At 48.2% G+C, this 26,281-nt stretch overlaps 1 protein-coding gene across 1 annotated transcript in view; it reads right to left on the reverse strand.

The window, feature by feature from the left end:
• Positions 1–26,281, reverse strand: part of PIR (pirin) — a 420,337-nt gene that overhangs the window by 370,824 nt on the left and 23,232 nt on the right. The window contains exon 3 of the mRNA XM_045995952.1: positions 19,604–19,687. Within this exon, the coding sequence (XP_045851908.1) occupies positions 19,604–19,687 (84 nt within the window). The remainder of the gene's footprint in view (positions 1–19,603; positions 19,688–26,281) is intronic.

Below are 26,281 nucleotides of genomic sequence, written 5' to 3' on the forward strand. Positions count from 1 at the left end.
AATTTCCCTAACTCTATGGGGTTTGCATGTTGCCAAAAAAAAAAAAAAAAAAGTCTGTGTTCCCTTGGGTTCCACCAATTCTGACACCTCTAAAGCAAGTCCACCCGTGGGATACGAGCTGGGATACACTGCAGACCCAGGGACCCGCTGGGGCAGCCTTGCATGACTGCACATGGTGGCTTTCCTAAGCACAGAGCCGCGGGGCACACCTCTACTCCCAGGGCCTCTCCAGAAATGACAGCAACCGACAAATCTTCCTGGCTGGGTTTGGGGATTTCTTTCCTCTTCAGCTCCTGGTATTGAGGCTCCACCTTCTTCCCTAACCTTCCCAAATTAATCCACAGCAGGTGGCCATAGGCCAGCTCTTCAAAGCAAGGCATCTCAGGGTGCAGAATGCCATGTCCCACAGTCATCCACTGCAAACAGCAGACCAACAAGAAGGTAGTGGAACCCAGCCTGTAACAAGTCTGCGGGTGGGGCAATGATGTCACGGGGACTAAGACAGGCAGCTCACAAGGGCTGCTCTCAGGGACCCCCCTCCCCCGGCCTCGTGGGGAGCAACAAAAGCAACAAAGACAATAGCTGAAGCCATTGTCAGGGTCCTGAAAGATATGCACGTTTCCTCACTTGAACTCAAAGCATCACACCTGACTCTCACACAAATGGAAGAACTCTAAACCTCTCTTTGGCGTCCCTGAATCTTAGACGGTGCTCCCAGGCGAGGAGCACTCTCGGGAGCTACACCTTAGGGAGTAAGTACGTGACTGGGCTTGGGGAGAAGCCAAGCAGCAATGCAGTTCCAACACGGAGCTCCAGCGTGGGATTAACGTTCAGAGATGCCCGAAATACAGCCGAGGTAGCCAAGGTAGCCAAGGTAGCCCAGCTTCTCAATCCCCACAGGGACTAGCCCATAACTGTGAGGCGCGCCCCAGGGGGAGCACAGTCCTGGGAGAGGCAGCTCCTGCAAGAGGGGGCAGAGCCTAGCGGGAGTGGTGCCCAGACTAGCCAGAGGGGGCGGAACCAAAGACGGCAGGAGGCGGGGTCTAGGCTTCAGGACTCTGAGAGCCTGCGGTAGCCCATATGCGCAGTAGCCGGGGGCCAGTTGCATCCGTCCATAGATACACACGGAAACGCAATAGCCCCCGATCACTATGCACAGGTGACTCGTCTCAGCTTGCTCCCTTCTGCTCATGGAGCCCTCACTACCTGGAGAAGCGGGAATTGCCCTTGCCGGTGTGCTGAGTCTTCAAGCATTTCTTTGTTTCTTTATAGGGAGCTAACAGGGGTCCAGGGGAGGCCCCAGACCCTAAACCCGGGATCCAGGCATGAAGGGATGGAACGTGGCAGCCAGCTTTCCCACCTGTACTAGTGTGGGTTCTGCCACAGGAATCCCGAGACTGGGAGTGAAGGCCAAGTATTGATCTGGCAAGTGCCGCAGAAAGGGCAAGGGAAGAAGGCAAAAGCCAGCTCAGAAAGGGAGAAAGCTGCAAGGGGGTAGGAACAAGCAGGTGCCATCTGTGGTCCCCCTGGGGCTGACAGGTGGGGGGCAATCTTCAGATGGGTGCACAGAGGAGAGGGGAAGCTAGGGGCTTTACCTCCAATTCCCATCCCTATTTGACAAGACTTCATCTGGGGGCGTCCAGTGCCCCGCACATCCGGCTGCTGGGAGAGCCACTGGCAGAGCAGTGGTGCGGGAGATGGGAGCCAAGCAGTATGGGGACGGCTGCCACCTGGACTCGCAGGTGGAACAGAGGGCCAAGATGCACGCCACCAACAGCATCTTCCTCATGGGCCTCAGGCGGAGAGAAACCCTTAAACAATTAGACAGATAATCAATTAGCATGTGATTGTCCTGGAAGCTGGGGTGTGTGAGGGGGCAGCACGGACTTCTGGGAGAGCACATGAAATGGCCTGCCTGTTGCAGGCAGCTGACTGGAGGGCGGAACCTTCAGGCTGAGACCCAGAAAGGGAGTAAGAAGTGACCCGGGGAAGGGGGAGAGGAAGGGGTGTCCACCCAGAGGGAAGAGCAGGAGAAAAGACTCCGAGACCAGAACGGGCAATATCTTCCCAGATCTGCAGGAGGGCCAGTACATAGCGTAGAGTTTTCTGGCACTAAATCTGAATAGATTTCCATCTTCTATTTGAAAAGACTGATGACATCTTCTAGTCCAGAGGTCTGCAAACGACAGCCCAGGGGCCAAATCCAGCTGGCCGCCTGATTCTGTACATAAGATTTACAGACCCACAGACATGCCCATTCAGTGACAGGCTGTATGCCGGCTTGTGCAGTGGAGGCTAGATGCAGTGTTGGCCACATCCGGGACCAAAGGATCCACGGAGACTAAAATACATGCTATCCACGTATGACAGGAAACATTCACTGATCTATGTCCTTCTCCAACAAAACATAAAAATATTAGCACCCCGTGCTCCCATCAGAGGGTAGCTGTAGGAGTCCTCAAGACTTGGCCTCCCTTTGGTTTTCCTGTTTCGTTCACCGTTTATCTGTCCATGTTTCAATCTGCTTTTCACACCTTGTTTATCCTTTTTTAGATATAAGCTAATTTGGCAGGAACTTTTTACTATGTTCAGCCAAACCACTGGATTTGGAGGGGGAGAGATTTCTCTTTTCGATATACGTTTTACTAGCTCTGAAGCCCTGCACAGATTTTCTTGACATCTTTAAATCCCTTTAAATTCTCCTATTTAATTTTTAAGGTTTTATTTATTTATTTGAGAGAGAGAGAGCGTTCAGTAGGGGGCGGGGGAGGACCAGGGAGAAGACTCCTCGCTGAGCAAGGAGTCTGATTCTGCACTCAATCCCACGGCCATGGGATCAGGACCTGAGCAGAAGGCAGATGCTTAACCACTGAGCCACCCAGGCGCCCCTCTAAATGAAATCCTAAGGGACATACCAATATTCGTGACTGGCCAAAGCCTTGTGCTTTGGTTGAAGTGAAGAGGGGAAAATCTCTTGGCAGCCACCATGAACCTCGGTTTCCTCTGAAGGGAGGTCCCTAGAAACCCGGAGCCCTAAAAACCCAGAATGAATAAGAGACCAGGAAAGAGAATGTGCCGCTAGGCATCTGTAGGAATTCAGCTCTCCTTAGTCCTCCCTGACAGATCCTATACAGGATGAAGTCCTCTTTTGTTTTTTAAGAATTTATTTATTTATATGATATAGACACAAAGGAAATGAGGGAACACAAGCAGGGGTAGCCAGAGAAGGAGAAACAGGCTTCCGGCAGAGCATAAAGCCCAATGTGGGGCTGGATCCCAGGACTGCGGGATCATGACCAGATACAAAGGCGCTTAACAACTGAGCCACCCAGGCGCACCCACCCCCTGGCCCCACCAAGTAACTTTTAACAATTTCCGTGCACCCAGCCCAAACTCAATGGCCATTAGGTAGGTAATGACTTCCAGTCAGAACATGAGAGCCCAGCTCCCTTGCCCCAGGTAGGTCAGGATTACCTGAAGGCGGACTGAACCTTTCTGAGTCCCTGATCCCTGTCCTCTTCCGGACTTTGCCCGAGGGACACCCTTGATGGCTCCCATCCCCTGTTCCTTTTGCTGTTCTGTAGGGGCGCTTCCTTTACAATCACAAACACGGGAATTCCCAGCTCAAAGGATTTGCCTCTGGGAAACGCCACCCAGGAGACCACATGACCCGGCTCACACCCAGCTGGCCGTTAGCATGAACCATGGGCCAACCTGCCGGCAGTTCTCACGTACAGCTAATGAACACGGGCCTGGAGCCACACTCGTTTCCTACCACAAATGTGTCCGTGACCTTTAGACACCTTTGCCCTTATTTGAGTCAATAGGTAGGACCCTAATCCTAAATATTATAGAGTCTCAGTTGTGAAGAATGTACAGGGTGTGGCAGGTGTGGGTTCAATAAATGTTCAATTAAAAAAAAAACAATGTGTCTAGGAGGTAGCAGTGTGCTTTCTTTCCTTCCTCAGCTGGCCATCAATGATTTAAATAAATCTTCAGGGAGTGGAGTTGGTTTGGGTTTTGGTCTCTCAAAGGCCTGCTTTTTGACCACACTTTTTTTATGAGGTTGCTTCCTAGAAATTTCCCTAAACGCTATGGGGTTTGCATGTTGCCAAAAGAAAAAAAAAAAAGAGGAAGTCTGGGTTCCTTGGTTTCCACCACTTCTGACACCTCTAAAGCAAGTCCACGCTTGGGATAGGAGCTGGGATCCACTGCAGACCCGGGGAACCCGCTGAGACCAGCCTCACGTGACCGCACACGGCGGCTTTCCAAACATGGAGCCACGCGGCTCACCTCTACTCCCAGGGTTTCTCCAGAAATGACGGCAACCGTCACACCATCCTGGCTGGCTTTGAGGATTTCTTTACTCTTCAGCTCCTGGTACTGAGGCTCCACTATCTTCTCTGAGCTTCGCAAATTAACCCACAGCTGGAGGTCGTGGGCCGGCTCTTCAGAGCAAGGCATCTCGGGGTGCAGAATGCCACGGTCCACGGTCATCCACTGCAAACAGCAGACCAACAAGAAGGCAGGGGAACCCAGCCTCTAACAAGTCTGAGTGTGGGGCAATATGTCACGGGAACTAAGGCGAGCACTTCACAATTGCTGTTCTCAGGGACCCAAACTCCAGCCTTGGGGGGAGCAACAAAAGCAACAAAGACAATAGCTGAAGCCATTTCCAGGATCCTGAAAGCTGCACACGCTTCCTCACTTGAACTCAAAGCATCACACCTGACTCTCACACAAATGGAAGAACCCTAATCCTCTCTTTGGCGTCCCTGAATCTTAGATGGTGCTCCCTGGCGAGGAGCATTCTCGGGAGCTACACCTTAGGGAGGAAGCCCATGACTGGGCTTGGGGAGAAGCCAAGCAGCAATGCAGTTCTGACACAGAGCTCCAGCGTGGGAAGAACCTACAGAGATGCCGGAAATCGAGCCGAGGTAGACGAGGTAGCCGAGGTAGCCGGGCTTTTGGATCCCCACAGGGGCAAGCCATTAACTGTTGGCCACGCCCCATGGGGGAGCACAGTCCTGGGAGAGGTGGCTCTGGCAGGAGGGGCGGAGCTTAGCAGGAGGGGAGGAGCCTAGGCTGGGGGCAGAGCCTAGCATGGGCTGAGCCAGCAGGAGTGGCGGGGCCTAGGTGGAGGCTGCTGAGCATAGCAGGAGGGGCAGAGCCTAGCTGGAGTGCTCAGTGCCTAGGATGGCAGGGGCGGAGTCTAGGATGGCTGGAGGCGGAGTCTAGGATTATTGCCTCTGAGAGCCTGCGGTAGCCCCTTTGCGCAGCAGCTGGAGGCCAGGTGCATCCGTCCATAGATACACACGGATACACCACAGCCGCCTATCACTGTGCACAGGTGACTCGTCTCAGCTTGCTCTCTTCCGCTCATGGAGCCCTCACTACCTGGAGAAGCGGGAATTGCCCTTGCTGGTGTGCTGAGTCTTCAAGCATTTGTTTGTTTCTTTATAGGGAGCTACCAGGGGTCCAGGGGAGGCCCCAGACGCTAAACCCGGGATCCAGGCATGAAGGGATGGAACGTGGCAGCCAGCTTTCCCACCTGTACTAGTGTGGGTTCTGCCACAGGAATCCCGAGACTGGGAGTGAAGGCCAAGTATTGATCTGGCAAGTGCCACAGAAAGCGCAAGCGAAGAAGGCAAAGCCAGCTCAGAAAAGGAGAAAGCTGCAAGGGGGTGGGAACAAGCAGGTGCCATCTGTGGGGCCCCTAGCGCTGTCGCGGGGTGGGAGGGATATCTGCAGATGGGTGCACAGAGGGGTGGGAAGCTAGGGGCTTTACCACCAACTCCCATCCCTTTTTGACAAGACTTCCTCTGACGGTGTCCAGTGCCCAGCACACCCGGCTGCTGGGAGAGCCACTGGAAGAGTAGCGGTGTGGGGGATGACAAACGAGGGCGCATGGCAATGGCTGCCACCTGGACTCGCAGTGGGGGCAGAGGGCCTAGATGCAGGCCACCTACAGCTTCTTCTTCATGGCCCTCAGGCAGAGAGAAATCCTTAAACAATTAGATAATCAATTGGCATGTGATTATACTTGGCACTAGGGAGGGTGAGGGGGCACCACGGGCTTCTGTGAGAGCACATGAAATGGCCTGTCTGTTCCAGGCAGCTGAAAGGAGGGTGGAATCATCAGGGAGGGCCCAGACAGGGAGTATGAAGTGACCCAGGGAAGGGCGAGAGGAAGGGGAGTCCATACAGTGGGAACAGCAGGTGAAAAGACTGCAACACCAGAACGGGCAATATCTGTTCCTAGATCTGCAAGAAGGCCAATACATAGCGGAGAGTTTTCTGGCCCTAAATGTGAATAGATTTCCATCTTCTATTGGACCAGACTGATGACACCTTCATGTACATGGGTCTGCAAACGACAGCCCAGGGGCCAAATCCAGCTGGCCACTTGATTCTGGGCATAAGTTTTACTGACCCACAGACATGCCCATTCAGTGACACACTGTCTGTTGGCCTTTGCTGTGGAGGCAGGACAAAGTGATGGCCACATCTGGGACCACAGGATCCACGAAGACTAAAATACATGCTATCCTCGTATGACAGGAAACATTCACGGATCTATGTCCTGCTCCAAGAAAACATGAAGATCTCAGCACCCCGCCCCGTGCTCCCATCTGAGGGCAGCTGTTGGGTCCTCAAGGACTTGGCCTCCCGTTGGATTTCCTGTTTCGTTCACAGTTTATCTGTCCATGTTTTCAATCAACTTTGCACACCTTGTTTATCCTATTTTAGATATAAGCTAATTCGGCAGGAACATTCTTACTACGTTCAGCCGACCCACTGGATTTGGAGGGGGAGAGATTTCTCTTTCAACCTCGCTATTTACTAGCTATGAGGCCCTGCACGGCTTTTCTTGACATCTTTCAATCCCCATTCTTTTTTTTTATTTTTTCAAGGTTTTATTTATTTATTTGAGAGAGAGAGAGAGCATTCAGGGTGGGGGTGGGGAAAACGAGGGAGAAGACTCCCCGCTGAGCAAGGAGACCGATTCTGCACACAATCCAGGGACCCTGCGATCGTGACCTGACCAGAAGGCAGATGCTTAACGACTGAGCCACCCAGGCACCCCTCTTCATGAAATCTTTAAGGCCATTCCAATATATGTGCCTGACGAAAGCCTTGTGCTTTGGTTGGAGTGAAGAGTGGAAAATCTCTTCAACACCACCATGAACCTCAGTATCCCCTGAAGGGAGCTCCCCAGAACCCCAGAACCCTAAAAATCCAGAATAAAAAAGTGCCCAGAAAGAGAATGTGCCGCTAGGCATCTGTACGAATTCAGCTCTCCTTGGGCCTCCCTGCATGATCCTACACACAGTGCTGTCCTTTGGATGTCCTTTTTTAAATTAAGATTTTATTGATTTATATGACAAAGACACAAAGGAAGTGATGGAACACAAGGAGGGGTAGTGGGAGAAGGAGAAGCAGGATGCCCGCTGAGCAGGAAGCCCAACATGGGGTTCCATCCCAGAACGAGGGGATCATGAACCGAGACAAAGGCACTTAATGACTGAGCCACCCAGGTGCACACTGGCCCCACCAAGTAACTCTTTTAACCATTTCCGTGCCCCCAGCCCAAACTCAATGGCCAATAGGTAGGTAATGACTTCTAGTAAGAACATGAGAGCCCAGCTCCCTTGCCCCAGGTGGGTCAGGATTACCTGAAGGTTGACTGAAACTTTGTGAGTCCCTGAGTCCCTAACCTCTTCGGGACTTCGCCCAAGGGGACACCCTTCCTGTCTCCTCTCCCTCATTCCTTTTGCTGTTCTGTAAGGGGCGCTTCCTTTGCAATGACCCACACAGGAATTCCCAGCTCCAAGGGTCTGCCTCTGGGAAATGCCACCTAAGAGACCACACCACCTGGCTCACCACCCAACTGGCCATTAGCATGAACCATCAGCCAACCTGCTGGTAGTTCTCACGTACAGCTAATGAACACGGTACTGGATCCACACCCGTTTCCTACCACAAACGTGTCTGTGATCTTTTGACACCTTTGCCCTTACTTGAGTCAATAGGGGGGACCCTAATCTTAATATTATAAAGTCTCAGTTGAGAAGAATGTACAGGGTGGGGCAGCTGTGGGTTCAATAAAAGTTCAATTATAAAAAACAACCTTACTAGGAGGTACCGGTGTGCTTTCCTTCCTCATCGGGGCATCAATGATTTAAATAAATCTTCAGAGTGTGGAGTTGGTTTGGGTGTCCGTCTCTCAAAGGCCTTCTTCTTGACCACATTTTTATACGAGCTTCCTTTCTAGAAATTTCCCTAACTCTATGGGGTTTGAATGTTGCCAAAAAAAAAAAAAAGAGGAAGTTTGGGTTCACATGGGTTCCACCACTTATGACACCTAAAGCAAGTACACCCATGGGATATGAGCTGGGATCCACTGGAGACCGGGGACCCTGCTGGGGCCAAACTCCCGTGAATGCAAATGGCGGCTTTCCCAAACACTAAACCGAGTGGCTCACCTCTACTCCCAGGGCTTCTCCAGAAATGATGGCAACCATCACAACATCATGGCTGGGTCTGGGGATTTCTTTACTCTTCAGCTCTGGTACTGAGGCTCCTCCGTCTTCTCTGAGCTTCACAAATTACCCACAGCTGGAAGCTGTGGGTTGGCTCTTTGAAGCAAGGCATCTCGGCATGCAGAATGCCATGGCCCACAGTCATCCACTGCAAACAGCAGACCAACAAGAAGGCAGTGGAACCTAGCCTCTAACAAGTCTGCGGATGGGGCAATGATGTCACGGGGACTAAGCCCGGCACCTCAGAAGAGCTGCTCTCAGGGACGCAAACCCCGGCCTCGTGGGGAGCTACAAAAGCAAAAAAGACAATAGCTGAAGCCATTGCCAGGATCCTGAAATCTGTGCACGCTTCCTCACTTGAACTCAAAGTATCACACCTGACTCTTACACAAATGGAAGAACGCTAATCCTCTCTTTGGCGTCCCTGAATCTTAGACTGAGCTCCCAGATGGGGAGCACTCTCAGGAGCTACACCTTAGGGAGGAAGCACATGACTGGGCTTGGGGAGAAGCCAAGCAGCAATGCAGTTCCAACACAGAGCTCCAGCGTGGGATGAACGTTTAGAGATGCCCCAAATCCAGCCGAGGTACCGAGGAAGCCGAGGTAGCTGAGGTAGCCGAGGTAGCCAAGGTAGCCCAGCTTTTGGATCCCCACAGGGGCTAGATATTCACTGTGGGCCACGCCCCAGGGGGGAGCACAGTCCTGGGAGAGCTCTGGCAGGAGAGGGCAGACCCTACCATGAGGAGGCGGAGCCTTGCAGGAGGGTGCAGAGCCTAGGACAGAAGGAGGCGGAGTCTAGGATGATGCCTCTGTGAGCCCGCTGTAGCCCATATGCGCAGCAGCTGGAGGCCAGGGTCATCTGTCCATAGATACACAGGGATAACCCATGGTGCCCAGTCACTGTGCACAGGTGACTCGTCTCAGCTTGCTCCCTTCCACTCATGGAGCCCTAACTACCTGGAGAAGCAGGGATTGACCTTGCCGTTTTGCAGAGTCTTCAAGAATTTGTTTCTTTCTTTATGGAGACCTAACAAGGGTCCAGGGGCGCGCCCCAGACACTAAGCCTGGGATCCAGGGATGAAGAGATGGAACGTGGCAGGCAGCTTTCCCTCCTGTCCTAGCTTGGGTGCTGCCACAAATTCCCGAGGACTTGGAGTGGAGGCCAAGTATTTATCTAGCAAATTCCCAGGAGAGTGCAAGCGAAGTAGGCAGAACGAGGCTCAGAAAAGGAGAAAGCTGCAAGGGGGTGGGAACAAGCAGATGCCATATGTGGGCCCCCCGGGGCTCACGGGGGAGACAATCTGCAGATGGGTGCACGGAGGGGAGGGGAAGCTAGGGGCTTTACCACCAACTCCCACCCCTCTTTGACGAGACTTCCTCTGGGGGTGTCCAGTGCCCAGCACATCCGGCTGCTGGGAGAGCCACTGGCAGAGCACCAGCAGCATGGGCAATGGCAGCCGCTTGCGCACAGGGACGGCTGCCACCTGGACTTGCAGGTGGGGCAGAGGGACAAGATGCAGGCAACCAACAGAATTTTCCTCATGGCCCACAGGTGGAGAGAAACCTTAAACAATTAAACAGATAATCATTTTGCATGTGATTGTACTTGGCGCTGGGGTGGGTGAGGGGCCACCACGGGCTTCTGGGAGAGCACATGAAATGGCCTGCCTATTCCAGGCAGCTGAAAGGAGGGCGGAACCTTCAGGCTGGGACCCAGACAGGGAGTAAGAAGTGACCCGGGGAAGGGCGAGAGGAAGGGGAGTCCATACAGACGGAAGAGCAGGTGAAAAGACTCCAAGACCAGAACGGGCAATATCTGTTCCTAGATCTGCAGGAGGGCCAGTACATAGCGGAGAGTTTTCTGGCACTGAATGTGAATAGATTTCTATCTTCTATTTGACCATACTGATGACACCTTCTAGTACAGGGTTCTGCAAATGACAGCCCAGGGGCCAAATCATGGCCGCTTGATCCTGTACATAAGTTTTACTGACCCACAGACAGGCCCTTTCAGTGACGCACTGTCTGTCGGCTCGTGCTGTGGAGGCAGGACGCAGTGGTGGCCACTGTTAGGGCCAATTTAATGTTAAAACCTGTTTAACTATTAGGGCCTGCCTAGCCATCTCAACTCCATATTTCCTAGGTAGCCATATTGATATTTACATCCACGGACTTCATTCCGGGATTAAACGCCCCAGTAGTTCCTGGTATGGTTCCGGGTATCCATTCCAGGAGTAAACACCTTAACAATAGAAGCCCTATAAGAAGCCCTGTGGTTATGTCCTATAAAACCAGCCTGTGAGATCGGGACAGGTCGCTCTCTTCAGAGGCGGCTCTGGCCAGTCAGTCTGACTTCTAATACTTGGCATAGAATAAAGCTTCACATAACTTTCACTTTGTCTCAGTCTCTTTCCCCTGTCTGGTCAGTCTAACTTCTAATGCTTGGAATAGGAAAAGGCTTTGCATAACTTTCACTTTGTCTCAGTCTCGGTCCTTTGATAACGGACCCCCACATTCTGGGGGCTCGTCCGGGATCTAACCACGAGAACTGAGTCAGCATCAGAATTTCTGGGAAAAGCCTCCGGAGGTAAGATCTCGAGATTTTATCCTGCAGGATCTGGTCTGTCTGTCTGGTTGTGGAGCTCCAGGGCATAGCCCACTGCAGAGAAGCTTCACGCACCATTGCTCCCTAGGGCTGGAGTGGATGCAGAGAATCCCCATCCCTTCACTGGGAGATTGCCAGGGGGTTCAAATCCCCCTAGGAGGTCAGGGGACCTGCCATGGGCTTCGAGACCCCCTAGGTGATCAGTGGTCTGAGAAAATCCCCAACAGCGGCAGGTTGTATTTTTGAGTTGGGATTATATCTTGCACACCCTTAGACTTGATATCTGGTTGAGGAAGGGCTGCTGGGTCTGGTCTGCAGTTATCTTTGTCTTTTCTCTTTGTTGTCTGCTGTGTTGTTTGTTGTGTGTGAAGACATGGGGCAAGTGGAGAGTAAGGGACCTATGACACCCCTAAGTCTTGTTCTCCAGCATTTCAAGGATTTCCAAGGTAAAACCACCCAGTTGGGTAACAAGGTTTACCCAGAAAAACTCTCTAAAACTGGGAATACTTTCTCTGCCTTCTGGCAGCACTCCCCCTTCTGTTTCTGCACCAACTTGTGTGTGGCCTGTATAACTGGCCTCTGGACCATCCTCGGTGCTTCCTGCACCATAGCTCCTTCCCTCGTCACTGTCATGGAGCAAGAAGAGCAGCCCCTGGACCTAACACCCCCCACTCCAGATCTTCCCACCCATGTCTCAGGTAAACATTAAAAGTGGAGTGGGTCCAGGTGAAACGTAAAACAGTATTTGAGCTAAGTTAAGTTTGTTGGTTTAATTAAGATAGATGTGTCTTTAAAGTTACAGCAGTAAATGGGAAACTTCAATCATAGTTTACTGAATGTCAAATAAACTCATACTATTTGTTAAAATCTGTTAGCAAAGAAATAACTGAACAGATGGTTAATTGTCTGTCTCAAAGTTTTAATGGGTAATTGTTAAAGTAACTTTCAAAGTCTTTAGTAATCTGAAACCTTAAAGTTTTGGTTGGATGATAAATGAAATTAAATGATGGACATCTAGGTCTTAACCAAATGAGATAAATTGCTAAAGCTTTGAGTACTTGATGTAGGTTTGGCTCCCCGTGGGGTAATTGAACCCCGGTCTCCCACGTGACAGGTGGGGATACTCACCACTATACTATGTGATTTTGACTTCTTACTGCAATTCTGTTGTAACTGTTCACAATTGGTTAATACTTAACCATCGCTATAGACTGAAGTGTTTCTAAGAATAGAAGATCTGCTAACTCGGGTCCTGGGATCGAGTCCCGCATCGGGCTCTCTGCTCAGCAGGGAGCCTGCTTCCCTCTCTCTCTCTGCCTGCCTCTCCATCTACTTGTGATCTCTCTCTGTCAAATAAATAAATAAAATCTTTAAAAAAAAAAAAAAAGAAAATCTGCTAACTCTAACTGATGGACTGATGGAAGTAAGGGAAATAACCCTATATGTAAAAATGTAGGAGATACATAAGAAAGATAAGGAATGGGAATACATTTTGGTAAAGAAAAGTTAATTTTGTCCTAAATGAGATGGTTGTTTGAAAGGAAATGGCTTGGGACAAAACCTGGATACAATAGAAAGTTTTAAAATGTTTGTGAAGGGAAATTTTCAGAAAAAAAAATTTAGGTACGGTCAGGACGGACTACCAAAAGAAAAATGCCATAAGGTTTTTATTAAAAGTTTTAATGTTGTCTGAAAAAATAGAGGAAAGGCAGTTGACTGATAGTAAGTTTAAAAAAAACTGTACACACAAAAAAGAGTGCCGAAGAGAGTAAATAGTTTTGTCTTAAAGTAAAAACATCTAGGGGTGCCTGGGTGGCTCAGTGGGTTAAGCCTCTGCCTTCGGTTCAGGTCATGATCCCAGGGTCCTGGGATCGAGCCCCGCATCGGGCTCTCTGCTCAGCAGGGAGTCTGCTTCCTCCTCTCTCTCTGCCTGCCTCTCTGCCTACTTGTGATCTGTCTGTCAAATGAATAAATAAAATCTTAAAAAAAAAAATCTGGTTGCACCAGAACATGAAAGGAGATAATAAAAACTAAACTTGAGGGTATATAGTAAGTTGTAGAAGGCTTGGGGAAAGTGACTTTTGTTTGCCTTGGTTTATACGTTTGAAATAAAACAATGAAATGTGTTAAAAATTTGACCATATTAGATCAGTTTTGATGGATTTATTCACAAGAAGGGAAAAAAGACTAACAAATCTTTTCCTGTAAAATGTTTCTGTTCAAATGAGGCATAGTGTTTAAGGAAGGAAGACTAAAGCCCTGTGTCATGGCAAATCTATATTGGTGATCCATTCAAGTAAATGTTAAAATCAGAGGGCAGTAAATCCCACTTTTGCCAGTCAGTCAGCCCCAGATATAAGGAAGAAACATCAGAAAATTGAAGGATTTGAAGGAGAGAATCTGACTGAGTTAATGGGAGTAGCAGAAAAGGTGTTTAACAACAGGGATATACAAGAAAATGAAAAACAGACTAAAAAAATAGTTAAAGTTTTGACATCACATGAGGCGAGAAGGAGAGAGAAAAAGGACGGACAGTGGAAAAGAAAAAAGGCAGGTAGGAGATGGTCAGTGGAAAAAAAAAATCCTAAACACAGAGAAAGCAGGTGGGAAGGCTTAGATTCAGATCAGTGTGCTTACTCCAAGGAAAAAGAAAATGGCAATGCTGGCCACCAAAGATTGAAGGGGCTGTGGTTCGGAGCCCCTCCCTGAACCTCGGGTTAAAATTGAGGTGGAGGGAAAATCAATTGATTTTTTTGGTGGACACAGGAGCCCAATTTTCATCATTACTAAAGCCTATGAGAAAACTATCTGGAGAGGAACTCTGGGTACAAGGGGCAAATGGCACAGAAAAACAGAAATGGACAACAGAAAGGACTTTAAATTTGGCCTTGGGAGTAGTCAAACATTGATTCTTGGTCCTCCCTAATGCCCTGTATAACCTGATTGGAAGAGATCTCCTCCACAAACTACGGGCTGGCATTCAGTTCTTGGAAGGAGACATGACTGTGACTTTGGGACAACCCACTGTGAAGATGCTTGTGGCAGCAGGAGATGAACATCTCGTTTACAAGCCAGTCTCAAAACCAGAGGAGATGAGGGAGGGAAGCCTTCTCCAAACCCTACAGGTCGAATTTCCCAAAGTCTGGGCAGAAGGGAGGCCTCCTGGCCTGGCCAAGGGATGGCCTTCAGTAGTGCTACAATTGAAAGCAACAGCTTCAGCCGTTCGAGTCCGGCAATACTCCCTCCCCTGGGAAGCAAAGGAAGGGATCAGAAAACACATTAACCACCTCCGAAGAGACGGGATCCTAGTTCCTTGCAAGTCTCCATGGAACACACCTTCGTTGCCTGTCAAAAAGGCTGAAACTGAGGAGTACCGACCCGTTCAGGACTTGCGGGAAGTTAACAAACGGGTTGAAGATATCCACCCGAAGGTTCCCAACCCCTATACCCTACTCTCCCTCCTAGGCCCCAAAAGAACTGTGTATACCATCTTAGGTCTCAAGGATGCATTTTTCTATATACCTTTGGCAAGGGAGTCTCAACCCTTCTTTGCTTTAGAGTGGTCTGACCCACAGGAAGTGTTCCAGGGTCAGTTCACCTGGACAAGACTTCCCCAAGGATTCAAAAATTCACCCACCATCTTCGACGAGACCATACACGAGGATTTGCGTGAGTACAGAGTCACCAACCCAGGAGTCACTCTGTTACAGTATGTTGATGACTTGCTGATAGCCGCTGAGGACTATGAGTCATGCTTGTGGGGGGACGAAACTCTCTTACAGACTCTGCAGGAAAAAGGGTATCGGATGTCAGCAAAGAAAGCACAGCTTTGTCAGAGCCACGCCGCTTATTTAGGCTTTGATCTCCACGAGGGAGTGTGTTCACTGTCTGAGTCCAGGAAACAGGTGATCGCCCGATACCCGCGCCCCACCACGTCCCCACAAGTGAGGGAGTTTCTTGGGACGGTGGGCTACTGCAGGCTGTGGATACCGCAGTTCACGGAGATTGCCTGACCCCACTACGAACTGATTAAGGGGGGACTCACTATGGTTGAGTGGACAGCCGAGGCAGAAGGAGCATTTCGAAAATTAAAAACAGCCTTACTGAGTGCCCCAGCACTGGCCATCCCAGATGTTACCAAGCCCTTCCACTTGTATGTAGATGAAAAGGCAGGGGTGGCCAAAGGGGTTTTGACTCAGACTCTGGGACTTTGGCAAAGGCCAGTAGCCTATCTTAGCAAAAAAACTAGATCCAGTAGTGGCTGGGTTCCCCCCCCCCCACCCTTGCCTCCCCATAATTGCTGCCATGGCCCTCCTGGTCAAGGATGCAAATAACTTAACTTTGGGTCAAAATCTCAACTTGACCACTACTCACACTATTGAAGGCCTCCTCCGGACCCCACCAGACTGGTGGATGACAAACGCCCCAGTGACAGGGTATCAAGCCGTCCTCCTCAAGGAACCGAAAGTGATTTTCAGGCCCCCGGCGATGCTAAATCCAGCCATCTTGCTGCCAGAAAAGCTAGCTGACCACCCACTCGACTGCGGGGAGGTCCTAACCCAGATCACAGAAATAAGGCCTGACCTCAGAGACACTCCCCTCCCGGATGCGGAGATGACTCTGTTCATAGATGGGAGTAGCTACATGGCCGATGGAAAGAGGTATGCGGGAGCTGCAGTGGTTTCTCCTGAACAGGAACTCTGGAAGGCAGCTCTGCCACAGGGAACCTTGGCACAAAAAAGCGGAGCTGATTGCACTCACCAAGGCACTGCAGATGGCCAAGGGTAAGCCCGCCAACATCTATACGGACCGCAGGTACCGCAGGTATGCCTTTGCTACTCTCCACATACATGGGGCTATTTACAAAGAAAGGGGCCTATTAACAACAGAAGAAAAAGAAAGTAAAAACAGGAAAGAAATATTGGCTCTCCTCCAGGCTATTTGGGACCCAAAAGAGGTGGCTGTTATGCATTGCCCAGGGCACCAAAAGGGAATTGATCTGGTTTCAAAAGGAAACCAATTAACAAGTTGAACAGCAAAGCAAGAAGCCAGGGAAATGGCTCAAGAACTGGTTACACTCCTGGCTCCAGCCCTACCAGAAGAACCAGATTATTCAGAGAAAGGTTTAAAATAGTTACAAAAATGGACTAAATTAGATTATGAAGGGGATTGGGCTAAGACTAGAGCAAGAGAGTTAATTCTTCCTCAAAGACTAGGAAAAAAAAAATCAGTAAGCCAAATACATCAGGGCACTCATTTAGGGACACGCAGGCTTAAGGAGCTCATGGGTAAACAGTTCCAGGTTTCTAAGTTAGGGCGTATGGCTCAGGATGTGGTTGATAGATGTGCTCAGTGTCAGGCAGTAAATGCACAAGGAACTAGGATGGGAAGAGAAAAAAAGAGAAAGAGGAAGGGAACCAGGAATTTATTGGGAAGTAGATTTTACAAAGATGAAACAGGTGAAGCATGGACATAAGTATATGTTAGTTTTTGTGGATACCTTTTCAGGCTGGGTAGAGGCTTTTCCCACCAAACATGAAACGGCAGGAATGGTAGTCAAAAAGCTACTAGAGAAAATCATTCCTAGGTTTGGTTGCCTCTCGCGATTGGGTCAGACAATGGCCCTGCATTTGTGAGTTCAGTCTCACAGGCACTGGCCAAGGCTATGGACACTAATTGGAAACTACACTATGCCTACCGGCTCCAGAGCTCCGGACAAGTAGAGAAAATGAACCAGACTCTAAAAGAGACCTTAACAAAGTTAATTCTGGAGACTGCCTGTGGATGGGTGGATCTTCTTCCCTTTGCCCTCCTTAGGGCACAATGTACACCCTACTTGAACAAGGTGACCCCATTTAAAATAATGTTCAGGAGACCCCCCCCTTCTGCCCATGGCTACAAGAGGTTGCCCTAATGGAAATGACTGCTCAGTCTGTACTCCAGTCACTGCAGGCGCTACAGTCTGTCTTAAAAAGAGCCCACACAGGGATCTGAGCTGCCTACACTCAGACAGAAACAGAAATAAAACCGCATCCTTACCAACCCGGAGACTTGGTTTGGATACATCATCACCGAATGAAAAATGTAGAGCCTCACTGAAATGGACCATTCACTGTCATCCTGATCAACCCCACGGCAGTAAAAGTAGATGGTATCAGGACTTGGATTCATGCGTGTCACGTCAAATGATCTGAAAACAAGGACACCCCCAGAAATGGGAGCCACTGCCGGTGGACCCCACTAACTGTGGACTAAAACTAAGTCTCAAAAGGGTTTCATAACTTGGTCACTTTTAACCCTGTTCCTACTCAGCAGCAGCCAGGGGACACCTCATCTGCCTAAAACAGCCCAATAGAAAATCAGAAAAACAGCAGATGGAACAACACTCAAGGTTAACAACACCTCAGGTTAGCCTGTTCTCACCCTCAAGAACTGGCTGAAGAGTCAAAGAATTGACTAATCTCCAAAGAAAAGGGGGGAATGTTAGGGCCAATTTAATGTTAAAACCTGTTTAACTATTAGGGCCTGCCTAGCCAGAGCAACTCCATATTGCCTGGGTAGCCATATTGTTGTTTATATCCACGGATTTCGTTCAGGGAATAACCACCCCTATGGTTCCGGGTATCGATTCCGGGAGTAAACGCCTTACCAATAGAAGCCACGTGCCTTGGGTCTGCGGTTACGCCCTATAAAACCAGCCTGTGAGATCGGGAGGGGGTCGCTCTCTTCAGAGGCGGCCCTGGCCGGTCAGTCTGACTTCTAATGCTTGGCATAGAATAAAGCTTCACATAACTTTCACTTTGTCTCAGTCTCGTTCCCCTGACCAGTCAGTCTACCTTCTAATGCTTGGCATAGAATAAGGCTTTGCATAACTTTCACTTTGTCTCAATCTTGTTCCTTTGATAACGGACCCCAACAGCCACATCTGGGACCACAGGATCCACGAAGCCTAAAACACATGCTATCTACGTATGACAGGAAACATTCACTGATCTATGTCCTGCTACAACAAAGCATGAAGATCTCAGCACGCCCCACCCCCCCGTGCTCCCCTCTGAGGGCAGCTGTTGGGGTCCTCAAGGACTTGGCCTCCCATTGGTTTTCCTGTTTCGTTCACAGTTTATCTGTCCATGTTTTCAATCTACCTTTCACACCTTTTTTATCCTTTTTTAGATATAAGCTAATTTGGCAGGAACTTTCTTACTATGTTTAGCCCACCCACTGGATTTGGAGGGAGAGAGATTTCTCTTTTTGACCTTGCCGTTTACTAGCTCTGAGGACCTGCACAGCTTTTCTTGACATCTTTAAATCCCCATTCTCTTATTTTATTTTTTTAAGGTTTTATTTATTTGAGAGAGAGAGAGAGAGAGAGAGAGAGCATTCAACGAAGTGGGGGGGCGTGAGGGAGAAGACTCCCTGCTGAGCAAGGAGCCCAATTCTGCACTCAATCCCAGGACCCTGGAATCATGACCTGAGCCAAAGAGAGAAGCTTCACCACTGAGCCACCCAGGCATGGCTCTCTCATTTTAAAAGATGAAGTAAAAAGAATACTTACTTTAGAAAGATTATTCATATGAAAATGCTTTCAGTTTCATGCTCATTGAAATACAATTCAAATATTTGCAGTTAAAATTCCACATAATATGTAAATAATCCCAGAAAGTTCTTGACACAGAGTTCAGACTTAAAAACCCAGCAAATACCTAAGAATTTCTAGGGATTCTAAGTCTAACATGTCTCAGGCAAGCCGAGAATGGTGGCAAGATTTGAGTCATGGACTTAATTGACAACACCTACCCCTGCAAACAAGGAAGACAGCTGAGAAGGCTTCACTGTTGGCTCAGGTCAGGATCCCAGGGTCCTGGGATCGAGCCCCATGTCGGGCTCCCTGCTCGGCGGGAAGCCTGCTTCTCCCTCTCCCAAAACCCCTGCTCGTATTCCCTCTCTCGATGTGTCTCTCTGTCAAATAAATAAATGAAACCTTAAAACAAATCAAACAACTAAGTTGTGGCAAATGCAGCAGGAAGGTCTAAAAGATGAGGATGGATACTGGTACACTGAATTTGGCAGTGGGGACATCATGAGTGACCACTGCCTGAACAGCCTCTGTAGAGTTTTGGGTGGATGCTGAGAGAGGCCAACCCCAATTTCTGTGAGTGAAGGATGAAATGGAAGCTGAGGATGTTAAGACAACCATCCTTGATTATGCCTTTGAGAAATTTAAGAAAAAGACTAGTTGGGAACTAAAAAGTGATTGAAGGGGTCATGGAAATCTTGAGAAAATACAAGCAACCTGTGCAGGTTTCTAGCCTGAGTGGGAGGATCCACAGAAAAGAAGAGGTCAAAAATTGAAGGGAGAGAGGGAGGAAAGTGTGACTGTACTGGAACTGGGGAAGAGCAAACATGTGTGCCCAGAGGTGATTAAACATCAGTAATTGCTTGTCGTTGGCTATACCTGCAGGTCTCCTGGGTTCATCTGACCAACATGTCCACAGAAGTCTTCATGGGCCATGCTGCCACCCTCCAAGAGGTAAGACACCTTTGACAAGACAAGCAGAAGAAAAAGTACGTGTTTGGCAGCTATGAAGAACTGCTCACTTTTCCATAGAAAATGAGTTGAGGAAAGTGTCAGGAGCGACTAAGCAGCACAAGCTGAGGGAATGAACCTCCAGTGAGGGCGCCGTGTTAGCCCATACAATGTTTCTGAGAGAATTCCAAATAGGAGCCCCTTCTTCCATGTAGATGCAGCCCTGAGCATATGAGTGCTCACAGCCCGGTGACAGAAGCCCCCACTTGTCCCCTCAGCCTACCATGACGGGTCCTAGAGCTCGGGGTGAAAGAGGCGGCTTCCTCTGAAACAGCAGGGCCCTGTTACCAAGGCCACTGTCCGTCAGGTGTGTCGGGCGACAGATTTCAGGTCTCCACACCTTCCCCTAAAAGCTGATTCGAGAAATCCAAAGACAACGTCTTTCCAACACCAGACACACAAACTCACTTAGGTGCTCCATAAACACAAGTAAAATGTCAAATGAATCCCTAGAATTGAAGTCAGCTTTTCCAGGGCCACGTCCGTACACGTCGTGTCGTGTTGACAACACAACAAATCCCGTGTTGTCCTACAGAGTAGCCACTAGCTGTGTGTGGCGGTTTAAGCTTAATTAAAGTGAAATAACATTACAAAAAATTTGGCTCCGCAGTTCCACTAGCCACATTTCAAGTGACAAACCCCTGGTTCTCCCCAGGGGTTTTTAGGGAATCAGCCTGTCCACAGAAAGCAAGTCCCTCTGGGAGGGGCCAGCCCCCATGGCCGTGGCCCTCACAGGTCTGGCATAGCCAGTGAGAGCTGAATAAAGTCGGCCTAAGTCTCGCTCACATACAGTAGTTGGAAGCTCGGCTGCATGCAGACAGAAGCCACATTCTCCAAGATGAGCTTTATCAGAAATGAGGTATTTTTTTACGTCTGCCATCTCTCTTACTCTGTCATCTACTCAACTGACTCGGAATTCATGCTGAGAAAATGAGCCACCATTTACTCCACCTCCTCATACCCCAAACAAAGGGCAGTTAAAGAGCTGCCTACAGTCCAACTGTTGCGATCTTCTACTGTAGCCTTATAATAAACTGTCTTCTTCCAGAGCCAACTTTATTGGATGCCAGATCCGGAAACCAAAGTCTTATGCAGAACACTTAGGACCACAGAAATCAGGGCTGGCTGATATTAGGACCCTCCACGTGTCATCCTTCCAAACAATGACATTGTACAGAATGGTCTCGGCAGCAACCTTTATCCCAGCAGGTGAAAGGCAGATGGCTACGGAAATTGGAGTTTCTAGGTTGGGATGGTGCCTTTCATGTGTCACCTTGGTTGGGCTAAGGGATGCCCAGATACATGGTAAAATGGAACTTGCTATAGGAATGGCAGCCATGCAACACTGGTACAGAAAGAAAAGAGACCCATTTGCATGGGGAATTTACATATGACGACAGCAATTCCAGATTAGTGGGGCAAGGATGCCTTTTCTGATAAATGGTATCAGAACACAACTGACTGACCATATGAGTAAAGAGAGTAAGCCCCCACTACAGTGTTCCAAATGGATAAAGACTTAAATGTTAAAAACACACTTCTAAGATTTAAATCTATGGAGACAAGAATACAAAATGTCAGCACAAATCTATCTTTGTAGTGTTTATTATGATAGTAAAAAGATGGGAACAATTGGATGATGGGTCTACTAGGCGAGGGCACACGCACCTAATTATGGTACAGCCATACAAGAGAATATTACACAACTGTTAAAAAGAGATGTAGATCTCTATTCACTGACAAAGATAAATGAGATACTATTTAATCAAAAAAAGCAGGTTACTGAACAGCAATTTTATTTAAAGAGGTCACATACAGTGACGAGTTTAAATGGGTTCATATAAATAAAATTGTAGCTCATCATTACTGTGCATGGAAATGCCCGGATGAACACACCCAAATGTGGACAGCGGTCACCCCCAGATGGTGGGAATTGCAGGTACATTTTATTATATCCTCTTTCCACTTTCCTGATAGTTTGGGCCTTCTGCAATGAGTAGTTTACTTTTTTACAATGGAAACAACTTTATCTCACAAAGATATAAAGATGCTACCGCTAATCGGTGAATGAAAAGAAGTGATTTGCTTTATTCTGCAAAGACGCTGGCATTTGTTCCCTCTTTAGGGGACCTGGGGCTGGCGAGGAAGGCCATGAGACAGAAGGGAAAACACAAAGAACTGGAAGAATAGTGCCATACTGTGTGAGAGGACAACGTAGCTAGTTCTGACTTTAAGACACTGCTAGGAAGAAAAGACCTAAAATTACTATGAAGCCAAAATAGGAATGAAGCACTTAGGACTTCATACAAAGCTTAAAAATTGAAGAGAACAAATAAAAAGCTTCCAAATCTCAAACAACCAGTCAAACTAGAAGGAGCAGTGTCTAGAATTGCTTTCCTTTTCCTGTTATGCATGCATTTTTAATTAAAATAGCTGCATAATAAAGGCAATTTTCATTCTGTTGGGGCTGAAGCTTTGGGTTCTCAAAAGGAGTCTCTTTCAAATCTTATTCCTTCCATCCCCAAAGTCCTTTCAATTATCCAAAACTAGGGCCTTTCAAGTTGTTAATCATCTAAAAATATGGCAGGCAACTTTAAAAAGTAAATTGTGGTGAGCATGACTCATTTAAAAATGAAAACTTACGCAGACACCAAGAGGTTTTGCGCGCGCCTGTGTTACAAGTTTTGTCTTAGAAAGCAATGTCAACGCTGTTTCTAAAACACAGACGCTTATCTCCACTTTTCCTCTACTTTTTCAGTGTGGATGTCCTCTTTTCTCTGGTAATACAAAAGTGAACACCATCCTAAATACTATAAAATCTAAATTAGAGAAGTCTGGTCAATGAAGCTTTACAGAGTTCGTAATGCCTGCCTTTTACTACTTAAAACAAAAACGACTTTTAGCCATTAGGAGGGAAAAAAAATTAGAAACCAATGACCCCCTTATTTATGATTGTCTTTTATTTTATTTATTTATTTTGCGCAAGTGCTGTAAATGCTACTGAGACTTTCAGTATAAATTAACGCCTGCGGAGGATTTTTTTTTTTTTTTAACTCAGGCAGTATTCTGAGAGTTGACACAACCCAGATGATTTTTCAGGACATTGCATAATCGCAAACACCTGGAGAATGGCCGTGGGTCGTTGATAGAAATGGGAGTGTTATGTTTAAACTCAAGAGTTGCGTGTGTCTCATTAAGAAATCTGTAATCTGAAACAGGTGTTTTCTTAAAGGACCTGCCATGCGCCCTGGTCCTCCCTCAGTCCTTTTCCTCCTTCTTTGTCCTAAGCTTTCCATGGATCTTAACGAAACATTTCTGCTTCCTTGTCAGTTCCCACTTCTTGGCGCGTTCATATATTTGGGAGGACAGAGACACAACACCAAAACAGGAACGAAAGAAAAGTGGCGCTTGCCATGTGACATTGAAGAGCTCTAATTAATTCTGAAGAATTACAGTACGAGACAGAGTAAAGCTTGTTGTTTCCTTCTGGCTGGTATTTAGAAGGCCGAGTCTGGTGATCTCATTCAATGTTTCTAGGTGCAAAACTCTTTCTTGAAAGCAAAGCATTTATATTATAGATAAGACCATGTTTACTTTTGATTTCCATGGGCCTCAAATGGTGGGTTTTTTTTTTTCTATTGGCAGCTGAGTAGGAAAAAGAGAAATACAAAACATAAAAACCATGGCTTGAGGCCATGGCTATTCAGAGAGGCCAGCAAGGAACATATCGCATAAGAGAAGCGACTAGCAGCTCTTCAAGTATGGAAACATAATGTTCGAATCCATACAAGTAAGGACCCACGTTATTTTACAAAAATGTTTTAATTACTGGGGCAATCACCGAGACTGCTGGAGTATCACCCCTCTAAGCTCACCCAATCCCGGCCCCACAGAAACCTTCACAAGGGCCAAAAGGCGGTTTTAAAAAGAAAACATAACCAACACCGTTTAGGTATTCAGCCAAGTATTTTTTTAAAAAGCGCTACTGGGTCCTGCCTTGCCATTTTCTGCTCCAACCCTGCTGTGGGGGGGAGGGGGGCCGACGCTGCAGGGACTGCCTCGGCACTGCCCCCTGCTGGTGGACCCCTGCCCTGGAGAACCACTCAGGCTCCGGGGCCAGGGCTGGAACCTAAGGTTTGCCATTTACCAGGTGTGAGATGTGGAGCCAAGTCCTTTAACTTCGTGGAGGCTCGGTTTCTTCCGGTACAACCGGGGCCTAGGCGGGGAGCTCAGCAGCGCATGTGTTGTGAGATCTGATGGGAGCTGCTAAGACAGCCAGGACTGGGGTGCCTGGGTGGTTCAGTCGTCAAGCATCCGACTCTTGATTGTAGCTCGGGTCATGACCTCAGGGTCGTGAGATCGAACCCCAAGTCAGGCTCCATGCTGGGTGTGGAGCCTGCTTGAGATTGTCTCTCCTTCTGCCTCTGCCCCTCTCCCGGGTTCACTCTCTCTGAGAGACGAGAGAGAGAGAGAGAGAGAACACCAGCCAGGACTGCCAACTGCAAGGCCTTTAGGCGAACTGGCCACCTCTGGCAAAGAAAGGGTCCTTATGCTGTTGTAGGCAAAGCTGAAAACAGGCCTCATGAGTCCTGGGTGAGGAGAAGAGGCAGATGGAGAGATGGGCAGCCACAGGTTCCTGAGAGGAGGTGCTCCCAGGATCCTTACTTGGTGCGGACATGAAGAGTTCTACCCAACAATGTCTAACTACAGAAAAAAGAACAACCAATTTAATTTAGGCAATTTTCCTTTTATATTTTTCTATTGCTCCCATTCGCAAATGTCTCCCAGATCCACTCATTCTCCTTTCCCTAGGAGTAAAATATCTGACAGGAACATCAAGGTTCGATAACAATCATATTCCTGAATCCAACTACTCAGGTGAGCTGAATCGTGGACTCCCTCAGAACCTTCCAGCTGTTTCTAGAACCCCAGGGCAAAGCCAGGAATGCCCTTTCTCCTCAAACCCCACTCAGGATTCAACCTTTTGGAGAATCTCTTCAGACAAACTACCACTGGCTCCTCATGTAATCATCAGGCAAAGAGCACCTACATCTCTTAAAACTGTGATCAAGGTGTTCGCATCTGTTTTGTTATGGTTCCTGTGCTGTACTGAAGGGGCCACAAGGGAATGTTCTACCAACTTCTATGATTACACGAATTTTCCACATGCAAAAGTGTAGTGTCTGCAGCCAGGGTGAGAATAGTGGGTCGTTGGAAGTATTGTTGCTGAAGAGCGCCCTCTGCTGATCCTAACAGTGTGTGCTCGCTGATCTTGCGCGCTCAGACCGGCCCCAAACAGGGCTGGGCCTCCCTAACAGCCGCGGATAGCCAAGCCTGTCTTCTAGCCCGAGCATGGGGTCTCTGCTCCAAGACCGCGTGCAGGTGGCAGGTGGCCATCTGGACGTCAAGGGACCAGCTCTGTCGTGGAGCAGAGGGAAGGTTTTCTGCCCCCATGCTCTCTAGTTAAAAGCTGTCAAGGCAGACCCCAAAGAATGAAGGTTTGGGGCTCACAGGGCGCTTACCGAGATAGATTTTAGGGATTTCCCTCTTGTTTAAATATTTTGTTAAGATTTCATTACAATATTTAATTTAATTAAGCAGCTGACATTTTTAGATGGGAATATAAGAATATTCTTATTCTCTGATTCAATTCACCGTAAGGATTTAATTTGTCAAACTTCTGGCCAGTGTGTTTATCGTACTTGACGTTACTGGGGCCACATTTCTCGGGTTTTCGACCTCAAGGAGCAATAAAAACAATAATAAAAAACAAAAACCCTCCAAGCAAACAAAGAAAAAGAAGCAATAAAAACATTTTATAGTAAGGGGGTGTGATAGAAGGAAGTCAATTTTTATCTTTTGCCTTTGTTTAATAAACTTTGGGGGTAATTTTAAATGTCTCTTTTTTCCCCCTGTCTTTGCAGCTTGCACAGGGGAAAATGTCATCACAAACTCATAAACAGGAAGTTAGAAATCATCCCAAAGAAACACAAGGATCATCCCTTCCCGGCCTTCAGGGAGCCACCACTCTAGCAGAGGAAACACTAAAATATGCAGATAAGAGAATCTGATACTAGGGGCACCTGGGTGGCTCAGTGGGTTAAAGCCTCTGCCTTCAGCTCGGGTCATGATCTCAGGGTCCTGGGATCGAGCCCCGCATCGGGCTCTCTGCTCAGCAGGGACCCTGCTTCCCTTCCTCTCTCTCTCTCTGCCTACCTGTGATCTCTGTCTGTCAAGTAAATAAATAAAATTTTTTAAAAAAAGAGAGAGAGAATCTGATACTAAAATGAAGTATGGGGGGGGCGGCGACTCCTGATCTCAGGACTCTAAGTTCAAGCCCCACATTGAGTACAGAGGTTACTTAAAAATAAAATCTTTTTTAAAAGAGAAAGATGTACAATTAGTCTCTGTGGAAACACCGAGAAAAAGACTAACTCTGCTGAGAGCAAGAATCTGAAGGAAAGGGGGAGACGTTCATGGAGGAGGCAACCCCCCCCCACTGGTCCTTAAGAGACTGCACTACTGGGAAAAGCCGGGGAGGGTCGG

This window comes from Meles meles, chromosome X (assembly GCF_922984935.1).
Source record: "Meles meles chromosome X, mMelMel3.1 paternal haplotype, whole genome shotgun sequence".
NCBI lineage: Eukaryota > Metazoa > Chordata > Mammalia > Carnivora > Mustelidae > Meles > Meles meles.